Source organism: Poromitra crassiceps (assembly GCF_964638095.1).
Source record: "Poromitra crassiceps genome assembly, chromosome: 2".
Taxonomy (NCBI): Eukaryota; Metazoa; Chordata; class Actinopteri; order Beryciformes; family Melamphaidae; genus Poromitra; species Poromitra crassiceps.
Genome location: NC_139624.1, coordinates 19,819,365 through 19,844,028, shown reverse-complemented (window position 1 = coordinate 19,844,028; position 24,664 = coordinate 19,819,365). Strand labels below are relative to the sequence as shown.

Below are 24,664 nucleotides of genomic sequence, written 5' to 3'. Positions count from 1 at the left end.
TTCTGAATGATGCGCTCTGCAGTGTCTCTATCGGTGAATCCCACAAAATGTATGCGTGCTCCTTTAAGAACCCAGGATGCAACACGAATAAAACACTGAAATTAAACGCACCAGACATGTGATTGGTTGTTTCCTTTTATTCCCCCGATAATGGCTTTACAAATGTATCAGACGCTGATGACACACACCTCATCTATAAGGCCATCACCTAAAGGCCACACAAAGGACACTTGGAAAAAAAAAAAAAAAAAGTCAATGACACCCACGTTGACAGATCGCTGTGTGGGAAATATGAGGTTCATCGCCTACTTCCCTTCACATGTAGATCCATGTGGTGGAGCTGCGACGGGTTCCAACCACTTACCGGCAAGTACACGTTCTGCACATACAATAAATAGTTTCAGAGCAAATGCCTCAACATTCAGTACAGACACACTCACAGGAGATCAAGTCTGGGTGTAGAAGTAGGAAACTCAAACCTCGACTAATCTACACCTTAAAAAACATTAACTGTTACTGCAAATATATTTAATTTGTAAAACCAAATTGACTGGACCTTTTATTTGGAGGTTGGTTTCCCCAAACATGCAGCCACAACGATGGACACACATCAGCAAGCTCCTCACGTGTTCGTATGTGGTCGTCTGAACTTTTTTTTTTTAACGAGTATAAAACATTCAGGCCCAACGTGCGCCGATTCATACTTGCACTCATTCTGCCGCCCGACAACCGGAACCAAATTAAAACAGTCAAACGCATTACATCTCGTCATGTAGCGTTCCATTTATCGTGTTTTAGATGAAAGAGCAGCAGTATTGAAACCAAGAGGAATGTTGCCGAGTTCAGCAGAGCGACCTGCTTTTTGAACGTGGTGGTCGCCTGACATTTGTGATGAAAAACAAAAAGGAGGGATGCACGGTGCCATCAGCACGTCATTGACCCATAAAGGCTTTACAATGAAATATCAGCATCGGCCCGAAAACATTTCAGCCGATATGACTTTTGATTTTGATTCTGATTTTGATCAGCTCACGTTACGAAGCGATCAACTCCAGATCCATGCTGTCTGCCTGTCAACCGTTTTGGCCAGGCAGCTGCAGCTGGGCTCGTGCGAGTACAGGCTGCTGACTGCAGTTTGCTGTAACGGCCACCGGTGTCAGAAGTTACACATAGGGCCTTTAATTCCACTACAGGAGGCTTGGTGTTCTCTGAAATTAGGTGGGGGGGGGGGGGATGCACGGATCTATCGGGTATCGGCAATCGGCCAAAAGAGTTGGAATATATCGGCATATCGGCCAAAAAAAAAAAAAAAAAATCCAATATCGTGCATCCCTAACAAAAGCGAGTCGCACCATTACCGCGCAGGCGCGAGACAGTGGAAACTCCACTGACATTTCACAGTATAACAACCAATTCATTTGTGAGAATCTGACAAAAGTGTAACGATGTCATGCACGTTAAAACATCTGATTTCCATGGGATTATCGGGATGGGTTTAGTACAGTGAGTGTGAGTGTGTGTGTGTGTGTGTGTGTAAAACCACCATGAGGTGGATACACAGCCATGCAGGTTGAGTCCGGACCTGTGGCGTCTTAACAGCAGGGCGGATTTGAGGGAAAAAAGAGGAAGTCTGCTAAAAGATCATGGCCTGGGCCAGGGAGCTCATTTCCAAAATGCAGGGTGGCAGGGGAAACTCATCAATATTCATAAAAGAAACGCTATCCGATTGAACTTTGCTGCTGCGACGCGTTATGGCAACCCCAAACACTACGCATCCAGCATTGCTTCTCAGCAAATAGGTCCAGCTTGCTCGGCTGTGCTGAAATGTAGACTCACTAACCGGCTCTAAGCATGTTTCACATCACATCAGCCACAGTGGTGATAAATATGATTCCATAACTGGATAACCTACTACTTTGTTTCCAATCATATACATGTTAACCACTTACACAAAACACTCTCTTGGAGAGACTTGATTACACTTCTAGTCAAGAGACACAATCTAATGAACATTGATCTGAAATGTTTTTTAAGGGGTTGTAGGCTAAGGGTGTTTGTCCACATAGTGTTTGTCTGTGTTTTTGTGTGTGGAAAAAGCCCTACTGGAGTGCTTTTTGCGAGGAGAAATAAAAGTGGACGGATGATAACGTCACCTTCTGCCATTACTAGCAGACAATGCAGTGTTGTTGAACAAGTACAGTAACATGAAAACATGAATAGGCTACTTAATATTTAACTTGCTCCTGAAACCCGGTACTTCTTAGCCTTCACAAGTGCATCACATTAGATTGGAGGACATCTCAGTGCAATTTACACATTGCAATGTCATCCTGTGGGCCGAATTGGACCCTTCGAGGGGCCGGTTCTAGCCCCCCCCGGGGGGGGGGGGGGGGGGGGGGGGGGGGTATGTTTGACACCTGTGGTCTAAAATGAGAACTTCGGCCCCTAAATTCATATCATATCATATGCAGCCTATTCATAACACATTTGACTGACCTTACTCAAATCATCTATATCTTCCATCATGTAGTGTAGAGACCTGAGGAGCAGGATTCAGAACCACTGCTTAATAGTTATCATGAATCTCTTGTGTACTAGCCTACATTACCGTTTATCTCTTGATGACAAGTAAAGCAAATGTTGGCTTTATAGAGTAACTTCACCCCACCTAAATCTGTGGTGAAGCCTGGCACCTATTGGTGAAAAGTAGGGTAATGAACTCAACTGACCTTCTGCTAATGGCTGGTCTCTGTGTCAGGTGATGTCGCCCTCTATAAAGTAGAACAGATGGTGACATCACCTTGCAAAAGACCAGCCAATAAGAGAAGGCCAACCAAACATTTGGGCTTGGGTATAGTTTGCCTGTAACATCGCAAACTAAACATTCACACGGCGTGTCAGAGCCGGAACGTTGTATCGACCACTCAGGTAGCGCTTCTTTCACGAATAGTAATGACTTTCCCCCTGCCACCCTGCATTTGGGAAATGTGCGGCCTGAGTTGCGATGGTGCTAGGCTGGGCTCAGGCCTTCTTCTCCTCCAGGATTTTGTGGAGCTGGTCGGCATCCTCGGCCGTCTTGACCCTGACGAGCATGGGCACGGGGCTGCCGGGGTTCTTGTCGTCCACGGCCGGGTTGGGGACGCACACGACCATGACGTTGTTTTTCCCCATCCGGGAGCAAGGCATGGAGGCCTGCACCATGATGTTCAGCAAGATGTTTCCTGATGACAGAGGCAAGCTCATTCAGAGTTCACACAGACTAAAGCATGTACAGTACACTTTACACACAGACTAAAGCATGCACACTTTACACACAGACTAAAGCATGCACACTTTACACACAGACTAAAGCATGTACAGTACACTTTACACACAGACTAAAGCATGCACACTTTACACAGTCTAAAGCATGCACACTTTACACACAGACTAAAGCATGTACAGTACACTTTACACACAGACTAAAGCATGCACACTTTACACACAGACTAAAGCATGCACACTTTACACACAGACTAAAGCATGTACAGTACACTTTACACACAGACTAAAGCATGCACACTTTACACACAGACTAAAGCATGTACAGTACACTTTACACACAGACTAAAGCATGTACAGTACACTTTACACACAGACTAAAGCATGCACACTTTACACACAGACTAAAGCATGTACAGTACACTTTACACACAGACTAAAGCATGCACACTTTACACAGTCTAAAGCATGCACACTTTACACAGTCTAAAGCATGCACACTTTACACACAGACTAAAGTATGCACACTTTACACACAGACTAAAGCATGCACACTTTATACACAGACTAAAGCATGCACACTTTACACAGTCTAAAGCATGCACACTTTACACACAGACTAAAGTATGCACACTTTACACAGTCTAAAGCATGCACACTTTATACACAGACTAAAGCATGCACACTTTACACAGTCTAAAGCATGCACACTTTACACACAGACTAAAGCATGCACACTTTACACGGTCTAAAGCATGCACACTTTACACAGTCTAAAGCATGCACACTTTACACACAGACTAAAGCATGCACACTTTACACAGTCTAAAGCATGCACACTTTACACACAGACTAAAGCATGCACACTTTACACAGTCTAAAGCATGCACACTTTATACACAGACTAAAGCATGCACACTTTACACAGTCTAAAGCATGCACACTTTACACACAGTCTAAAGCATGCACACTTTACACACAGACTAAAGCATGTACAGTACACTTTACACACAGACTAAAGCATGCACACTTTACACAGTCTAAAGCATGCACACTTTACACACAGACTAAAGCATGCACACTTTACACAGTCTAAAGCATGCACACTTTATACACAGACTAAAGCATGCACACTTTACACAGTCTAAAGCATGCACACTTTACACACAGTCTAAAGCATGCACACTTTACACACAGACTAAAGCATGTACAGTACACTTTACACACAGACTAAAGCATGCACACTTTACACACAGACTAAAGCATGTACAGTACACTTTACACACAGACTAAAGCATGCACACTTTACACAGTCTAAAGCATGCACACTTTACACAGTCTAAAGCATGCACACTTTACACACAGACTAAAGTATGCACACTTTACACACAGACTAAAGCATGCACACTTTATACACAGACTAAAGCATGCACACTTTACACAGTCTAAAGCATGCACACTTTACACACAGACTAAAGTATGCACACTTTACACAGTCTAAAGCATGCACACTTTATACACAGACTAAAGCATGCACACTTTACACAGTCTAAAGCATGCACACTTTACACACAGACTAAAGCATGCACACTTTACACGGTCTAAAGCATGCACACTTTACACAGTCTAAAGCATGCACACTTTACACACAGACTAAAGCATGCACACTTTACACAGTCTAAAGCATGCACACTTTACACACAGACTAAAGCATGCACACTTTACACAGTCTAAAGCATGCACACTTTATACACAGACTAAAGCATGCACACTTTACACAGTCTAAAGCATGCACACTTTACACACAGTCTAAAGCATGCACACTTTACACAGTCTAAAGCATGCACACTTTACACACAGACTAAAGTATGCACACTTTACACACAGACTAAAGCATGCACACTTTACACACAGACTAAAGCATGCACACTTTACACAGTCTAAAGCATGCACACTTTACACACAGACTAAAGCATGCACACTTTACACAGACTAAAGCATGCACACTTTACACAGACTAAAGCATGCACACTTTACACAGACTAAAGCATGCACACTTTACACACAGACTAAAGTATGCACACTTTACACACAGACTAAAGCATGCACACTTTACACACAGAAAGTATGCACACTTTACACAGACTAAAGCATGCACACTTTACACAGACTAAAGCATGCACACTTTACACAGACTAAAGCATGCACACTTTACACACATATTTTAGATGTATGGCACTTTTCGCAAATTATGTATTTTTAGCATCTCATTTGGCTCGTTATCGGACTCTGATGTCATGAAAGCTATATTACTGATCAAGTTAGATGAATGCCCTTTGCTTTCATTCAGGTAAATCCTATTTACGTGTGCTATTTACATCCTGCCATGCGTAAAGTGAAGTGGGCCCGTTTTCTCAAGAATTGCCACTTTACAGGGTGGCATTATGTAAGCATTCCACTGTGGAACCTAGTTTCACTTGTTTGTCTTTTCAGGCCCCAATAACACTGTTGTCATGGAAACAGAAGGCCCAAAACACAACTAAAGTGTGCTATTTGTATTTGATGCAGGGGGCATTGGCGTGTAAACTAGACAGAAGTCTTCTATGACAGTAAACTGATTATCTTTGGGTTGTGGACTGCTGGTCAGGAGGACAAAAGACGACATTTGAGGATGTCATCTTGGGCTTTGGGAAACAGTGATCTACATTTTTCACCATTTTGTGACATTTTAGAGAGCAAACAACTAATCAATTAGTCGAGAGAATAATCGACGACAGATGACTTGATAAATGAAAAAAAAGATTGTTCTGCGTTAATGTAAGAGTGACCATGCAGCACAAATACACTGGATTTAATGAAGACTTGAAAGCTTTCGGGACCTGCTGGTACCCTGAAGCACAGCTAGAATGCTGCATCAGCTAGTACAGCTACACTTGATGCTTTGTGAGACAATGAGCCTGCAAATGTAGAAACAGTGCCGCTAAGTGGCCACCAAGGGGAGCAGCCTTCAGTAACAACCTCCCATCAACACAGCAGTAAAGAGATGACCCAGTTTAGATCATAAACATCGCTGTGTAGGTTCTCTGTTTGCCTCATGTATTTAATCACTATCATCATCACACAATGAAGATGAAAAACACTATTGGGGACAAAACATTTATTGATATGATCAATCTGAGGGGAGAAACATTGTAATGATCCCACCCAGCATGCATTCCACTTCAGCTCTCCTACACGCCTCAGTACCTCAGCTTCCCTTACTCACTCAGCTACTCTGTTCTGCAAGCATCTTTTCACTTGATCACGTTAAACCCAATAGAAAATTGAGTAGCCAGTAGGGATGTTAATTTTAAGCACGGTAATGTTAACAATCAATCAATCAATCAATCAATCAATTCATTGTAATTAAAATGCCAAATTTACCAAACAATACCAAATTGTTTGTTTTTTGCTCGAAAGCTTTATTTCCACAGCATCAACATATTGCATATTCCCACAGCATTCCATAGCCTACTGTATGAAACATCAAGATGTAGAAGCCTAGATATATTAAAGACTGCGTGGCACTGCGTATAGGTGGCTACAACTCACTTTAAAGCGCGCGTCAGAGCTCTGCCTGGAGCTGATGGTGGGTTGAGGCAGCCAGGAGGAGCCAGCCAACCTATCCCAATGCACGTTGTTCAAGTGGTCACGATAGAGCATTGAGCTTGTTGTGGTGTTGTTGTATGTGTAACGTTACACAGAATCACAGTGTTTGCAGGTGGCATTATTTTCTCCTTTCTGTTCACTTCGCCCGGTTTATATTAGCAAACGCTGCCGTTCTCATCTTTCTTTTTCCTCTCTTTGCAGACCCACAGATGACTGCCTGGTCAATAGTTATTACGCCGGGTGCGCCCTCTGGTGGGTTCATTTAAACATGCTTTGAAAATACACAATTTTACTGACAGCTAATATGAGACTAATTGTTGTTTAATAGTAGATCGAGCTACATAGTGGCATCTCACTAGTACAATAAGGTAGCCGGCAGTTCCGCGTGGCAGCGCACAATTGCTCAACTGTTGAACGAGCACACGAAGCGTGTGAGGCAAGCTAGAAATTAGCGTGCGAGATTTCTAAATCAGTTCATGTGGCTAATAATTTGTCATTTTGTCAATGTCACCTAAATTTGTGGTTTAATAATATTTCAACGTTCACCCCACTGATAGTAGGTACAGTAGTACCAACTTACCCAGATTGGTGTCAGCGCGGATTATCAGCTGTGTTTTTCCGTCCGCTGCCGGCTTGAGATGCAGAGTTCCCACTCCTTTCTCCTTGAACTCGGAGTCCTTCTTGTAAAACAGCTTGCACCTGACAGCAACAACAACAACAACATGTTGACTTCAGGTTAGACCACACTATTATGTGTTATGCGGCCCGGGAGGTTTAAGACAAACCACACCATTTTACTTATGAAGCAAAAAAAAAAAAGAAAAAGAAAGAAGTAGTAATGAGATGACTTAAATTAGTTGTTTGGGGTGATTTTCAATATAATAAATGCTAGAGAATAAGAGCACAGTATGTTTTCTATAATTTAATCTAGTGATACAATTAGAGGTTACGGCAACGGCATTATTTTGTTTCAATCAGTTTCTCATGTGGCCCCCTAGGAAAAATAATTGCCCACCACTGGGTTAGACGGAGGAAAACTGGGTGAAAAGGGGTGAATTCTGTATTTTTTTGCTTGCAGTGTACCGAGTGCACTTCTATACCTGATAGCCGAAATGAATGAATATAAATAAAAGCTATTTCCAGCATTGTAACATTACTGAAATGATAGACTCAGAGCTGATCAGCATATGATGCACCTGGCCGTATTCAGCTGCGATGGGAAACAGCTGTCAGAAAGCGTGTGTGATGGTTATGGTTATGTAACGTTAGCACTGTGGCATGGCTGCTTAATAGGCAGACAGGAGAGCATGTTATTCCAGTAACATCTTATAACAGTCTGTCTAACGTTACCGGAGTTGCAGTGGATCTCTGAGGACAGCCAGTATCACTGACTACTAGCCTGTTATTCTCATCTCATAAAGGTACATAACGTAACGTTAGCTGCTCGTTAACAGCTGATGATGGCTGTGTGCTGACCCATTTAATTGGTACTTCCGGCGCTCTGCTCTTTGCTCTCCTTTCAGCCTGCATAGCCTGCTAAGTGTGGTACTGTCTAGCCTTTAATGTCACTTCTGTGCACTTCCAGAAAAGGTCAGTGTTGCTTCCGCAGCACGTTACTTCATTCCAGAGCGCTTTTCTTCTCATGAAATCTCTAATGAAATTAACACCAGCATTGTCCGACCAATGGGAATTTGGTCGGACTGGAGTGTATCGACCAAACAATCAACCAAGCAACCAGAAAAGGTCAGCCCTAGAAACAATTACTGGTTTAATGATGAACCGCGATAAAATTCCTGGCATTTAGTATTACAGTTTCAATTCATGATCATTAAAACCGTGTTACCGTGATTACAGCGCTTTGAAAAACACGGTAAATACTGTCCATCAACCAAAGTTAGCAACTGTCTCCCAGATGCAGGCGCACAGCCTTGGTGAAATCATTTCAGTGAGTGTATCAGTACTTTTGGCCAATTTTCAGCACATTTTAACACGCGATAATACTGATACAGGGCAGTCGCTTTTCTTTCTCGCTCTCCCTTATCTCCCTTCTTTCCCTCTGCCTGCAACAACACCCAGAGCAAACTTGCATTCGTCTACTCGAAATGACAAATATGGATTTATTGGATTTACTAAGCTGGTCTCTCAACGCAAATCAACTAAACTTTGAGGAATGCGGGGTCCGGGGAACCCCCACCCTCTGCCCAGAGGGATCTTTCGCCGCGGGATACGGGAAGACAACAGCGATTGACCCTAGGCTGTGACATCATGAAAATTGAGACGGGCGGTCAGTGAATTTGAACTGTGAAAAATGGATTATATCTGGATATATCATAGAAATTCCACTGATCTGCAATAAGCGAATATGAACTAAGTTGGGAATCAGAGACTTGACACCTGCTGTAGACTTTCTGGTCTGTGTGACCCTGGTCTGTGTGACGTGAAAGGAATTCCAGGCAACCAAAACATTTTATCCTAATCTGGACTCTCGTACTGCCAAGGACGCAGCTCTCCTGATATTTCGTCTGCAACTGAGCTCTGCCCCCCCCAAACCCAGACTAATTAAGTTGAAGTTGACTGGGATGGTCTGCATGCTACCGACCTGGAAACTTTGGATACTGGTAACAGATCCAGAAACAGTTGATCCATCAGTCACTACAGAGAGGCATTTTGGAAAATAAAGGATTTGTTGAACCAATCTGGTTTGCGCTAATTAGAAGGTCCAGATTCAGTATGAACAAACGATTCAATCAACATTACATTTAATGAAGAGAGGGCCACTCATCCATTTTGTACATAGACTGTTTTTCTGGTTGCACCTCTGCTGCTGTTGCTGGAGCCTGATTTTTCCCAACAGATTCTGACTGGAGATTGCACAGATGCTATTTAAATAATGGCCAGACCACCATTTACTGTATATTACATATTTGTACTGTATATTACATATTTTCACACACACAAAACCCTATGAAAATTAAGACGTCTTAATTTTCATATAATTATTTTTTTAGTCCAACTACACTAAATATTTACATTACACAGCACATTATTTACAACAACAATATTAAAAGTAAAATATACAACATGCTGAGCTAATTGGTATCCTACAATGTTATTGTGTGCACTTTCTTTTCAAAATGTGTATTTTATGAAAGCTACCGCACTGTTAGGTTAGAGTTTATATTTGATGAAAACAGATTGTACTGGTTAGGTTAGTTTGTATTTGATGAAAACAGATTGTACTGGTTAGGTTAGTTTGTATTTGATGAAAACAGATTGTACTGGTTAGGTTAGAGTTTGTATTTGATGAAAACAGATTGTACTGGTTAGATTAGTTTATATTTGATGAAAACAGATTGTACTGGTTAGGTTAGTTTGTATTTGATGAAAACAGATTGTACTGGTTAGGTTAGTTTGTATTTGATGAAAACAGATTGTACTGGTTAGGTTACCGTAGTTTGTATTTGATGAAAACAGATTGCACTGGTTAGGTTAGAGTTTGTATTTGATGAAAACAGATTGTACTGGTTAGGTTAGTTTGTATTTGATGAAAACAGATTGTACTGGTTAGGTTAGTTTGTATTTGATGAAAACAGATTGTACTGGTGAGGTTAGTTTATATTTGATGAAAACAGATTGCACTGGTTAGGTTAGTTTGTATTTGATGAAAACAGATTGTACTGGTTAGGTTAGTTTGTATTTGATGAAAACAGATTGTACTGGTTAGGTTAGTTTATATTTGATGAAAACAGATTGCACTGGTTAGGTTAGAGTTTGTATTTGATGAAAACAGATTGTACTGGTTAGGTTAGTTTATATTTGATGAAAACAGATTGTACTGGTTAGGTTAGTTTATATTTGATGAAAACAGATTGTACTGGTTAGGTTAGAGTTTGTATTTGATGAAAACAGATTGTACTGGTTAGGTTAGTTTATATTTGATGAAAGCAGATTGTACTGGTTAGGTTAGTTTGTATTTGATGAAAACAGATTGTACTGGTTAGGTTAGAGTTTGTATTTGATGAAAACAGATTGCACTGGTTAGGTTAGAGTTGGATAGTGCTGTTAAAAAAAATCACGCTGAACAAGTCAAGAAATACTTGCTGGCGCTCATCAGAACAGTTAATATGAACCAGACCTACTTTTTTGAATAGAAAGCATCTTTCTCCTTGACCTCTCGGACCTCAGGTTTGGGCGGCTCATCTGACTCCTCATCTCCATTCTCATCTACAAAGGAAACATCTTATTAAATGACTCACTGGCATTCACTTTTTTCTAATTATTTTTAACCAATGAACAAGATCATCATATTATTGTATATTAACAATCTTTCATGTAAGAATGGTTCCAGCTACTCGACTGGTTAGAAGTCAAATAGTGTAAATAGGGAGGATGGCATAAGCGGTAGCCAAGTTCACACATACCTATATCACTTAGATATCTATATACCTATATCACTTAGATATCCTGAATACAGACAAGACACTGGCTTCCACATTCATTCATTTCACACACTTAGCAATTCAAATAAGTCATCCTACCAAAACAATTATCACCTCACTTTAACTGCTTCCACTTTGAAGTTTACCTTCAAATCTTACTGGATAACATTTGATCTGGTCTGCAAAATCCAAAGAGCTAATGATTTATGACAATCAAATGCATGGATACATGCTAATAAAACTGATTAAACACTTATTACTATTTTTATAAAGTAATTTCCCATGCAGATAAGACCTTGCATATACATGCAGACATACAGTACTGTCTGAAGAATACAATTACATTTATTAGTCTATTATAACTAAGGTACCCAAGTCAAACATGTGTCCCTGTGGCCGATTTAGGGCACAACATGACAAAAACATGCTCACTCAGGTGCCTTCGTTTGTGTTGAGGGTGTGTGTGTGTGTGTGTGTGCCTGTAGGTTGTGTTGAGGGTGTGTGTGTGTGTGTACCTGTAGGTTGTGTTGAGGGTGTGTGTGTGTACCTGTAGGTTGTGTTGAGGGCGTGTGTGTGTGTACCTGTAGGTTGTGTTGAGGGGGTGTGTGTGTGTACCTGTAGGTTGTGTTGAGGGTGTGTGTGTGTACCTGTAGGTTGTGTTGAGGGTGTGTGTGTGTGTGTGTCCCTGTAGGTTGTGTTGAGGGTGTGTGTGTGTACCTGTAGGTTGTGTTGAGGGTGTGTGTGTGTGTACCTGTAGGTTGTGTTGAGGGTGTGTGTGTGTGTACCTGTAGGTTGTGTTGAGGGTGTGTGTGTGTACCTGTAGGTTGTGTTGAGGGTGTGTGTGTGTGTACCTGTAGGTTGTGTTGAGGGTGTGTGTGTACCTGTAGGTTGTGTTGAGGGTGTGTGTGTGTACCTGTAGGTTGTGTTGAGGGTGTGTGTGTGTACCTGTAGGTTGGGTAGTCTCAGCTTTTGTCCCAGTGAAAGAAAAGGGTGCTGCTGAGCCTGACGCTCCAAACAGGGGGGCTTGGCTTGAGGAGGGCTTGGAGGAGAAGGAGAAGCCGGCAGAGGCGGTGGACCCTAAAGAGCTCAGCACCGAGCCGTCCACCTTCTGACCGAAGCTGAACGTGACGCCGGCGGGGAGCGGGGCGCCGCTGCCTTTGTCCTGGGCCGAGCCTTCCTTATCCTTGCCAAAGCAGAACAAAGCGGAGGAGGCTGGCGTCGGGCCGGTGGAGGACGGGAGGGGGGCGGCTGTGGTCGTCGGCGGCTTCTCCCGGGAGTCTCCGGCGGCAGCCGGCAGCAGCAGCAGCGCGGTGCCAGATCCCGTGCCGTACTTCCTCTCGATGCTGGCCAGGTGCTGCTCATAATCCCTGAAGATGGGGTTGAGGTCACACAGAGGGTTGTCATTCACATGCTTGGTGATCCAGTCCCGCACGGAGCAGTTGAGCGCCGTGAGCTGTCGGCTGTACTCCTTATTGCCGAGACTGCTGCTGCCGCCGCTGCTGCTGCTGCTGCTGCGAGAGCTGGCGTTTTGAGTCAGGCTCAGGGTGGAGCCATTGGTCTGCTTACTAGTGATGTCAGTGGTGGGTTTGGTGGAGGAGGTGGGGCCATTGAATGTTAAACCTGAGATGAGAAGAGGCAACGGGTGTTATTCTGAGAGCAGAGATACAGCGAGAAGAGAAGAGGAGGCTGAGGGGAAGATGGCCCTGCTGTGCTTCTAACGGGAAGGGAAAAATGGGAGCACCCCTCCCCCCACAGGCAGCAGCACTGCAGCCCTCTCATCTTGCCCTCAAGCAACAGCACATGCAATGAAATGAGCAGCCACACATGCGCGCGCACACACACACACACACACACACACACACACACACACACACACACACACACACACAGCACCCCCGCCCATTCAGCTCCATTAGCTTCACATAGAAGCGCCTGGCCCGTAACAATGGAAGAGATGTTCAACTCAATGTCATGCTAGCAGGCGACGCGTCAGCATGCCCATGTTCCTGTTCAAACAGTGCATCACCCTGTAGACCAATACGAGTCGTAGGGCAAATGCTAAAATTATATTGGCTAAATCAGGTCACACAATCATACTATACCAGTATTAAGGATGGGCATGATTAGATCGATGATCAATAAGCGATTGTTAAGAATTTGATCGATAATCTGTCGTTAAGAATGATCGATTGTTACGAATTTTGTCGAGCATGTGGAATTTGATCAATCTAACGCTGGTCTAGAGGTTGAATGAATTAATTTCACTATGTAGCAGCAATAAGACATCTTACTGGGGGCATAGTTAACCCATTGATACCTGATGCAGCATTTGTGTGTGTATCCCTTTAAGACTTAAAGGGTCTTAAAGGGATACGCACACAAATGAGGGATATCCACCTTATTTTTGAATGCCCCACTGTAAAAAATAATTGTGCGTACAAGGTCCAGTTTAACGTGACTTATTGTTGCAGCTTGCCATTTCCTAAATGGTATTCTACTTGATTTGAAAAGATGGCCACCTACACTCAGTCTCTTGTACCCTGGCTGAATTGAACATAACTTGGTCAATAAGTATGTAACATACAAAATAAAACAACCCGTAATATCTTAATTTTATGTAGAATGCAGAGGACATGTAACTGTTTAGTTAAACTTGCATTCCAGGAATATTGTGCTCTTAAGATGACGTTAGTGGTTAGTGGCTCGAGTCTGTTTCGTCCTGAAACCCACATAGGTTGCGCCAGGCGTAACCTATGTGCGATTCGAAATAACGCATCCGAGATAGAAAACGTTATGAATATAGCCACATTATAAACAACAAACTAACGTTGGTGATCCGTATGGAAACCGTGTTACTCGAAATGGTTAAAAGTTATATCAATTTGGTCATTCAATGGCGTTTTACTGCCATGTAACATAACTAACTAGCGGCTAATATTAGCCACAGCAGGCGATTACCCATGAATGCACTGCGCTCTTAAAGGGATATTTATCGACGAGATTTTTGCCAAGCTGGACCTGATTAGTGATTTGCTCTGTTCGCCCAGACGGGTGTCAAGCTGTCAGCAACAAGGCTGGGAGGATCACACCGGAAGAAGCACCCATCATGCAGATCAGGCAAAAATGGCCGCCAAAAATAAGGTGGATACACGCAAATGCTGCATCAGGTATCAATGGGTTAAGTTAACATATCGTTTAATATGAGGATATGATTGATGTTTTTTTATTGTGAAAGAGGCTCACAGTAGTGTTGGCTCGTTCATTTGTAAAGAGGGCGCGGCGCCGCATATATCGTTTTGTTTTTTGTTGAACAGTTAAACGGCTAAACTTTAATGAACTGTCTTGTTTAAGAGGATTGTTGTGGTTCTTCTTGGAATAAAGATGTCATTGAGGAAAAACACGCTTTGTTTAGTAGGGCTGGGTATTAGGGATGGGCATCGAATTTCGAATTTTCGAATAATCGTTGTTATTATCAAGGTCGACTTTTATTATTGAAATTCGAAATTCGAAATTCGAAAAAAAAAAAAAAAAAAAAAAAAAAATTTGAGTGAAATGTTGCATTGTCTCCCCTGATTCTAAGTATAGTCAAATCGCTTGGTTTGAGCAAGTAAAACAATTTTTATAAGCATTTTAAGCAAGGTTTATGGAAAAATGAATGGCGGATGAAATCCCATGAAGAGGGAGAGGGGGTGACTTTGGCACCCCTTTGGCACTCAGACCTGAGCCTACTAAATATTTAATGAACCACTCATGATTGTCAAAACTGTTTTTTATTTTCGAAAATGTCAATGTCATGTAACATGTTCTTTACTTCAGTGGTACAATGCTTGTTTGAGCTAAAAATCCACAGCAGAAGCTTTTTATATTAATTAATAAAGCCGTAGACTTAGAATCAGGGGAGACAATGCAACATTTCACTGACACAAAAAATATATATATATATACATTTTTTATTTTTTTTACATTTTTATTTTTGAATTTCGAATTAAATTCGAATTTGGCCAGCGAATTTCGAATAGTGTTTTTGCTAGAAATGCCCATCCCTACTGGGTATTGGTTCAAATTCAAATTTCAAGAATCGATTCGATTCCGATTCACAAGGTTCAGAATCGATTAATCCCGATTTGATTCGGATTCGATTAATTTCAATATCAATTTGGTTAGTGATACTAAAACATGTTTTTTTAGCTGTAACCTGAATTACATGACTGTCCAATTATGTAACACAGGGGTTCCCAACCTTTTTTGCGCCGGTTGTCAATTTTAATGGTTTTAGTTACACATATATTTACTCACCAGGTGGTGACAAAGGGTAAATAACAGCCTTTTCATCTGTCAATAAAGACACTTTCACAATTACGCACAGTGATTTGATTTCAGCCTATATAATTTCTAAAAGTAGATATTAATGATCAAACATTTCCATTTATGTAGCCTACAGAATTTATGTTTTTGTTTCAACTACAAACATAAATAAACATCAACTTGAAACTATGTTTCAACTACCACACACAGCCTATAATATTATAGCCTATGTTTATAAAAAATAAAAAAATATATAAAGAAATCGATCTCTGGACATATGAATCGATATCAAACGATTAAAATAAAAATCGATTAAAAATCGGAGAATCTAACCCAGCCATATAGACCTTATTCGATTGACGTCACTCACGTACGGGCACGCCCACTGCCGCCATGTTGTTGACATAGCGTAGCAGCTTTAAGTGACAGCCTATGTAAGAGCAGCGTTTATAGGAAGCTAGCCGCCGTTAGCGTTACCTGTATCGTTCCAATTGTGTTCGGATGGTGACCTGCGTTACACACGGCTGTAGTAATGACAGCAATAAAGTCCCCGTGGTTTGTTTCCATCTCTATCGTCAACAGACGTGAAGGGAGCGAGACTGGGGATATGTCCGCAGCAGCACAGGAGATGTGTGGATAGTAAGGAGAGACAGGTGAAATTTTCTGACAGCTCCTCACAGCAAAGTCTGTTCACCTCGTTTTTTCTTTTGTTTATTATTACAGGCATTAACGGCAGCATACAAACAACAACTCTGGGGTTTTTATTGCTGTCATCACTATCGCTATTTTGTAATGGAACAGAAACGACAATAAGGCCGTTACTATAGTTGTCAGCTGCAGGACGGTATGTCAACAATATGGCGGTGTCCGGGGTTAGCAAATAAGGTCTATTGTTTAGTATTTTCTTGCCATAGGCATTTTTTCTTTCGTATAAAAAAATGTGTGATTAATCGATAATCGATCGTAAATTTTCCGATCATCAATTAAGGAAATTTCTTCAAATGCCCACCGGTATCCTACAATAAAAATATGAAATGAGGAAAACTATGTCCTTCTGTCTCATTTTCTCCTCGATGGGTTGGTCAATCAATCTGTGCCAATGCTCATGGGGAATGAGGCAGGGACTGATGAAGTTGATTTTTCCATTTTCCCAAATTTAAACTGTTTATTGGTATTTTCGCAGCGGAGTTGCGGCGTACACATCCCCGGGTATGGGCTAGTCCAATTTGAAAAGACAGTGCAATCAGTCCAAAGCATGAACGCTATGCTAGGTCAGTGGAAGGCAAATGGCCCATTTCCACCGCTGGTATCAGCGCGGCCCCGCCCAGCTCGTCTCGCTTTTTTGTCTCATTCCACCGATCAAAAATGTGGACAGCCCGGGTTGAGTCGTGCTAGTTTTGGTCCCTGCTTTGTTGAGGTTCCAGCGCTGTGAACCCGGTACCATACCGTGACGTGAAAACACTGCAGACGACTGATTGGTCAGGCAGAATTGTGTTTACTGTATCTACTGCTGGATACCAGTTTAGTGGAGCTTGCCTTCTCTTCTGTTAATGTTATTTCCATCAGTCTTTTGTGTTGCTGCCTTCGGCTCTGGTGAAATAAAATCGATCTCCTTGCTCGGCTTAACATGACGGTGGTTTTCAATTGTTTTGAGAGAGAAAAAGTCCGCTCCTCGGGAAGCCCTTTGTAGTTGTGTGGTGCGTTGGCTCCGCTAGGCCGGAGGCGGGGGTTTAGTGAAGCCGCGGTCTTGCCTGGTGAGAGGCCGCCGGGGTAGAGGCTTCCCTTCTCCCTGTAGCGCAACTCCCGTCCCCCGCGCAGTGCATGCATGTGAGTTTGAGTAACAACAAAGTGATATCCATTCTCCTAGCCGATTGTCACATTTGCCCATGTACACTGTAGGTCATTTAGAGGCACCAGTATTTCATAAACAGTTTAAACGTTCTGTGTATGGATTTAATTTTAACGTTATACGTTATAGCCTACTTCGGCTATGGGCGGAGGGCAGATATGCGGGTCGCTATGACAACCAGGTGTGGGCGGAGGCGAGTAAACTTGCTATGGAAACAGAGTCTATATCAAGTAGAGACGAGTAAGACCAGGTCGAGTAGAGCTGTACTGTGCTGTTATATGTGGTGGAAATGAGCCAAAAGTGAAGTGGGCCAGGCCCAGGCAGCCTCACCAGGGGGGGATGTTGCAGCGGGGGAGGAGAACGAGCCAAAGGACGGACTGGTGCTGTTTCCATTGGTCAGGCCAGAGAGGCCCTTAAAGCCAGCGCCATTCCCAAAACCTCCAGCAGCTGCTGACTGGGTCATGGAGAAGCCTTTAAAACCTTTGAAGGCTCCACCGCTCTCGCCCTAAAACAAAGAAAACACCATTTAGGAGCCGTCTGAGATTACAGCTAATTATGCTTTGTGTCAAAGATTTAGGGCTGCACAGTTCATCCAAACAATATCAAAATCGCAATATGGCCAAGTCATATCCAAACTGCAGGAGCTGCTGCAATTTGATGAAGGTCAAATGTGTCACACAACATACCATTAAATGAAGCATTGGGGTGGCCTACAAATCATATTATACAGGTATAAGGGAACATGCTTATGGCTGGACCAAATGGACGCCAGTAAAAATCACATAACTTTTATTTATTTTTTCCCCGTGAAAATTAAGTGCAAAAATTAGCATTCCCACTAAAACCACATCGCTTCTCACAATCACAATATCTGTCACATCACAGTGATTGCACACAGCGCTTCAAAAGCACCATGGCAACTAACGTTATTTCCTCTACTACTACTGCTGCTGTGTTGACTGAGCGCAGGCATATCCAATCATCAGTCCCTTTTCTTTTGTTGCCGGAAGAAACGTTAGTTTGGAAAGAAGTTCCGGCTATGTATTTACTTCTAAAATAACAGTTTCTCGTAATTTTGGATTACTAGGCGCGCTATGTGTGCTCAATTCCTAGGCTCGCTAAGTCGCTATCACCCACCCTGCAGCTTGCATACGCAGCTCGGCTGCTGCGTGGCCTCGCCTGCCCTATTGGCGCGCGTGCGCAATGTCTCTCTCCCTCTCTCTCCCTCAGTCTCTCTCGTGTGTGTGTCACTGATGACATCATCAGTGATGTCATCATGGATATATATATATATACACACACACAGACACACTGCGGTATTGCGGTTATCATCATTCATCACAGCCCAAGGCAGCCATTGAAAAACCCATATCATTCGACTACTATGCCAGTGCCGCATCTTAGGCCTGATGGAGAGACATTTTAAACCTAAAGCCATTCTCAGAACTGATGATGAAGATGCAAAGCAGATCAGAATGTTATAGCCATTCATCAACAATGATGTAAACATTCAAATCTACATGGGTGTATTTGCTCATTAGCAAGCTGAAGTCAACCTTTGGAAAAAGTGTAAGCATGTGTGGAATGTGGATGTTTTTGTGCCATTACCTCCGATCCACCAGCTCGACGTTTGGCCTTCTTAATCGGCCGGCTCTTCATCACATCGTCACTTGCAATTGAAAACATCCCTGCCTGATGACATATTATCAGTTAGCTTTGCAGGTCTAAATAACCATTTTTCACAGCTATCGTTATCCATCTTATAGTTGGTTTGCTTTCTCTCACTTAACCAACATCAGCAAAATACTATTGAAAAGCCATGACGGCAGCATTATATATTTAGCAGTTACTGGACACATACAGGGTTTCCCCCTGGCTTTTTGGAGGGCTGCGTATAAAATAAATAAATAAAAAAAACACAATTTCACATCATTTTAGACCAGGGATACTCAACTTGCTTTGCCCGGGGGCCACGTTTGCAAAATGACAGGAGGCCAGGGGCCAGTTAATAAACAAACATTCATGTTCATTTTTCTCTAGTGGATTGTAGGTTTTTGGGGTGTCAGCTGGAGTTTAGTCTCACAATTCTGCACACACAGGATAGTTAGTTAGGTTAAGTTAAGTTAGTTAAGTACATATACTGTAAGTGCCTGGGTGGCGAGCAGATGGCCATAATTGACAATTTAGCTGGAGCTCAGTCAAACTTGATTCGTTTTCATTGTGAATTAAAAAATGGTCGGGGGGCACTCTGCACCCAGTCGCGGGCCGCATCTGGCCCCCGGGCGGCGAGTTGAGTATCACTGTTTTAGACCTTTATTATGATCATATATATCTGTGTGCAAACATTTGGAAAACAGATAATAAATAAACACCCAAAAAGCTTAAAGACAAAACTTGCTAAAGTGGTCCACTGGGGAGCAACATTGATTTTACATGAATTAAGCTTAGGTGGTGTCCAAAATGGCTTGGGTGCTGTGCCCGCTGCCTACTGTAAGCCTTATAGGTAGGGGGAACCCTGACGTAGTTCGAGGTGATTGCCATGGTGGTGCTCAGATTCTTTTGAACAGCATTATCAGGAGATCACCACTTTATTCTGTTCAGATAAGAATGGAATGGTTTCTGTGTCTTTCACACCCTTTGTTGTCGTCTTCACGAGAGGCAAACCTAGTAAACCTCAGTCAGTAGTATAGCCAACGTGTAGACAGATTACCTGTCAGATCAGATGGAGAGATCACTGGTGTTTGGACTTTTTTAGCATAAACAGTAATAAATCAATCAATAAATAAATAAACAAATAAATAAAGTAATTAAGTTGTGATCTCGAGATAACGGGGGTAAAAAAAAAAAAAAAAGCAACCATAGTCACTAGGGATATTTATCGAACCGATAAATGATGGGCCGGAATGGGCTATTTTACTTTGTTTATTATTACGATAATGACATTTTAGCCGATAAATAAGAAATAAACAAAGCCAACTTGGCTTTGTTTTGCCTTGGCAGCAGAGAATATTGTTGTTGCACGCTCATGACATCCCAGCTGCGCCTGGGTCTCCAGCTGTAGAGGGAGGAAATGGGACCTGGCGAGGATGCAGCAGAGTTCTTTTAGCATTAACGTTAGCTGTTGTGGCTAGCGAACGTTAGCTGGCTAGACTTGCTCCAGGCAGTAGTGGTGTAGCGTTAGCAGCACTCCCCGTTCTGCAAGCAAACCGCTTGTTGTGACCAGTGACCTAAATAATATGGACAGAGCTATCCCATTGATCTTGGTCTCCCGTTTGGAGTTTAAACGTTGGCCGTCACCATCTTGATTTTTTGTCAGCAGAGTGGGAGGGAATGGGTTGAGTCCTTCCGCACCTTTACATTACATTACATTACGTCATTTGGCAGACGCTTTTATCCAAAGCGACTTACAATAACACACTTTTTGTCAGCAATAGAGCAATCAACTATGGAGCACAGTCTATGACAACTACAAATCCTGAAGGAACAGTGGTACGAGTTTTAGTTTAGGATTTGTTTTTGTTTTTCTTATTTATTTTTTTTAAATAAAGAGAGAGAAAGAAGAGAGAGAAAGAAGTTAGATCAAGAAGGGCCCAGGTGGAGCCTGAAAAGGTGAGTCTTTAGTCTTTTCCGAAAGATCGGCAGTGATTCAGCCGTCCTGACCGAAGGTGGCAGCTCGTTCCACCATTGGGGTGCCAGGGAGGAGAAGAGTCGAGATCGGGATGAGCGACTTTTGAGCGCCCGTAGCGAAGGAGGAGCGAGGCGCCCTGCACTGGTAGAGGAGCGAAGGGAGCGGTGAGAGGTTTGGAACCTGACCATAGATTGCAGGTACAGGGGAGCTGACTGGTGTACTGCCCTGTAGGCCAGTACCAGTGTCTTGAATTTGATGCGAGCTGAGATGGGAAGCCAGTGGAGGTCCCGGAAGAGGGGAGTGACATGAGAGAATTTGGGTTGGTTGAATACCAGACGGGCTGCAGCGTTCTGAATGAGCTGAAGCGGTCGGATGTCGGTGGCAGGTAGGCCAGCCAGGAGCACGTTGCAGTAGTCCAGGCGAGGGACGATAAGTGACTGGACCAGGAGTTGAGTCGCTTCTCTTGTGAGGAAGGGACGGATTTTGCGGATGTTGTAGAGAGAGAACCTACAGGAGCGTGCTGTCGCAGCTATGTTGGCAGAGCAAGACAGCTGGTTGTCGAGGATCACCCCAAGGTTCTTAGCTGTTTTAGCTGTCTTAGCTGTCCCATCTCACGTGAGATGGGAGTTTCCCAGAGCCGCAGCTCCGCCTGCTATTGGTCCGTGATCGGCAAGCTGCGCGATCACTGGACAGGCAATCTGTCAATCACCCCCTTTTCTGTCATCTATTTTACTCCAAACGGGTGAGTTATATAAGATATGACCCCCGCACAGTTGTTGTGAAAAGCTGAAATTAGCTATATAGACCAAAATTGTGTTAAGGGCCAGGCTGTAAAGATGTTTAATTACTGTTACAAAGTGGGGCATTTGAACAGGAATGACGGGACTTGAGTGCAGTATTCTTTTGTTTTGTTCAGTAGCCTCTATTTGATGTGTAAATGGTGAAAAACATTTTGGGTCACCTTGCAAACATTAAAAAACAATTGACAGTGTTGTAGATACATGTTTTGATTCTGAAAATGTCTGTAGAGACGGATGATCATTTTGTGAATATTAAATCTTTCGTTCTACCAGAGGAGACTGGTTGATTTTACAAACTTTATGTTACATAAGATAGGAAATGCTTCACAAAGCAAAACGTGTGCCTTACTCGATATGTGTAAAATAACATCATGATCAAAAAGCTTGATAGAATAAAAATAATAATAAATAAAACACAATAGGTCTGATAGATTTGTATTTTATGATTTATATCCCCTTTAATTTGATCAAACTCACACAGAAAAGGTTTATCTAGGTATGTTGTATCGGAAAATTTCTTAGAACCACTGCATTAGTGTAGGATTAATGTTAGTTTAGTTTCATAATGTTAGTTTGCAACTCACCTCCTCTCCCTCATCTTCCTGATCCCAATTCCTGTCAGTTAGCTCTTTGTCAGCGATCCTCTTCGCCATCACACCTGCTCTGTAACAAAGGAGTTGCACTGTGTGAGCAGACCACCATCACATGTTTTGGGTAACATACCGTAGTTCAATACTAGCTAGAGATGGCCGGCAACCTTTTTCATTCCAACCAAATACCAAACAGTACAACAGAGGAGTGAATTGACAAACACACCTTCAACCAGACATCAATCTGTCTATCAGTCTGACTGATAGACTGTGGGTGCCCAGATTGAACAGACATCAGCTGCTGTAAAGACTGGTGGGAATAAAAACCTACTCCAACACGTTGACCATCCTTAAAGCTAGATCATTTTTCAGAGAAAGGCTCACAGCCGCCATAAAAACCCTATGTTACTAACGTAAATAGCCATTTATAGTGATACTTTAGCATTTCATTTGTTATTGGGTGAACAGGCTCGACCAAGTGGCATACGGTAAGAAGGTCAGTGCAGGCATTTTATGGATTAGTTAGGTGTAACTTTATAACGTCAGTGCTACTGCGACAGGTGTATGGTGGAAAAGTTAACGTTAGCTAAGAGATGGCTAGCTAATTAAAGAACGTTAGCCGTACAAGGCCAGTTGCGTATATACATGCTTCTATCTTTAACGTTAGCGTTACATGTGTTGTGCCAAGCTTGCGAAATGCGAACATGTGAGATTGAACATGTTACCCGTAGTACCACACACGACACATGGAAGTATTGCTCTGCCGGGTAGTCGGCTGGCAACACTGCTTCTCCCTAGCTTACAACACACACCTGACCTGAATCAATCACAACTTCAGAGTTATCTAAATAAAAGTACGCACATGTTCTGACACACAAACGCAAGCTGGCGTGATCAGTCAGTTAAAATCCGTCTTTTGGTTTTAAAGAATAGGCTCATGCAATGAAACTTAGATAGGGCCCTACACATTAGCAGCTGCTAACGTTAACCTACCTAACGTTACCTTTTGGAAGCTAACGCACGTAGCGCACGGATTCATTTATCCTTTTATTAACGTCGTCAACCTTAAATGACGTAACCTTAACGTACCTTTTTGGAATGAAAATCCCAATCACTCTCTCTAAATGTATCTCAGTTCCGATAACGCAAAACCTTTCAAAAATGATAACCAACTTGTCAAATACAGTATTTTGAAAGAGCCTCTTCTACGCCGCCATTTTACATAGCGGTATGGTATATCCGCAATTCGCGCGCGCCCCACCTTTTTGCTTGTGCGCACTAGACAGGATGGATCCCTATGCTCATGGGAGTTGTAGTCCACAACGACTTGCATTCAAAATTCCCCCCAGCTTACTTCCTGTTCCTATGAAAACTGTTTAATTAATAACATAACATTGACACTGTAATTACTTAATGAGCTTAAAGACCCTCTAAAGTCATGTTTCAAGATGTATGCTATATAAAATAGCCTACTCTACTTTGAATAATAATTTATGTCTGATGGTTTTTCCCACACACAAAAATGTAAAATGATCTTGTTAAAATCCTTAACTTATTCTCCACCATTGACGTAATGGAAAATACGACGCTTCCCCGCCATTGACGTAACGGAACGTCAATCCGTCTTTTCACGCCATGCGATAGATAGACAGCGCTCTTGGCCCCCTGACAGTATGAAGTGCTTACCGTACTCGTGTAGTCCTCTGCAAGCCAGAGTTTTCCCCCACAAAACCAGCCAGCGTTCTCAGCATCGAAGCTCAAAACACATCCAGCCTGGTGCCTCAAAGCAGTGCAAGGAGTTGTTTCCCCTCATGACTGAATGCGGAAGGATTTCTTTCACAATAAACTGGTAAACGCACACCAATCACTGCTCCTGTCAGTTAGGCTAGATCAGTCATCTGCTTTGTGAACCGTCACATATACATTTCAGCTGGCAAATATGCTCCCAGACCTCCACACATCGAGTACCAGGAAGCACCAGCCCCACGGAGAACATGAGAGTGTGACCCGCCCCGCTGCGCTCTCCATGCGGGGTGAAATCCGGGTTCGAACCCCGGTCCGTCCCAGGTCCTTTCTGTGTGGAGTTTGCATATTCTCCCCGTGTTCGTGTGGGTTTTCTCCGGGTGCTCCGGATTCCTCCCACC

At 42.7% G+C, this 24,664-nt stretch overlaps 1 protein-coding gene across 2 annotated transcripts; it reads right to left on the bottom strand.

Moving 5' to 3' along the window:
- Window positions 1–609: 609 nt before the first annotated feature.
- On the bottom strand, window positions 610–23,734 carry nup50 (nucleoporin 50). 2 transcript variants are annotated; one of them, XM_083653896.1, is made up of 8 exons: window positions 23,610–23,734; window positions 22,515–22,588; window positions 19,111–19,194; window positions 17,833–18,007; window positions 12,294–12,968; window positions 11,049–11,133; window positions 7,490–7,608; window positions 610–3,221 (listed from the first exon to the last, which is right to left on the bottom strand). In XM_083653896.1, the coding sequence occupies exons 2-8, from the start codon at window positions 22,581–22,583 to the stop codon at window positions 3,022–3,024; spliced, it is 1,407 nt and encodes a 468-aa protein (XP_083510022.1). In that variant the 5' UTR covers window positions 22,584–22,588; window positions 23,610–23,734; the 3' UTR covers window positions 610–3,021. The 2 variants fall into 2 exon arrangements, with proteins under 2 accessions (XP_083510022.1, XP_083510021.1); XM_083653895.1 differs by having other exon boundaries at window positions 22,515–22,593; window positions 23,610–23,710.
- Window positions 23,735–24,664: the final 930 nt, after the last annotated feature.

What these genes read in the sequence shown, in the direction of transcription:
- nup50 (XM_083653896.1), bottom strand. Translation starts at nt 22,583, where the DNA reads ATGGCGAAGAGGATCGCTGACAAAGAGCTAACTGACAGGAATTGGGAT. An exon ending in GTCGAGCTGGTGGATCGGAG is followed by an intron (nt 18,008 to 19,110) that starts GTAATGGCACAA and finishes TCTTTGTTTTAG; the next exon opens with GGCGAGAGCGGTGGAGCCTT. An exon ending in CCGCGCTGACACCAATCTGG is followed by an intron (nt 3,222 to 7,489) that starts GTAAGTTGGTAC and finishes CTCTGTCATCAG; the next exon opens with GAAACATCTTGCTGAACATC.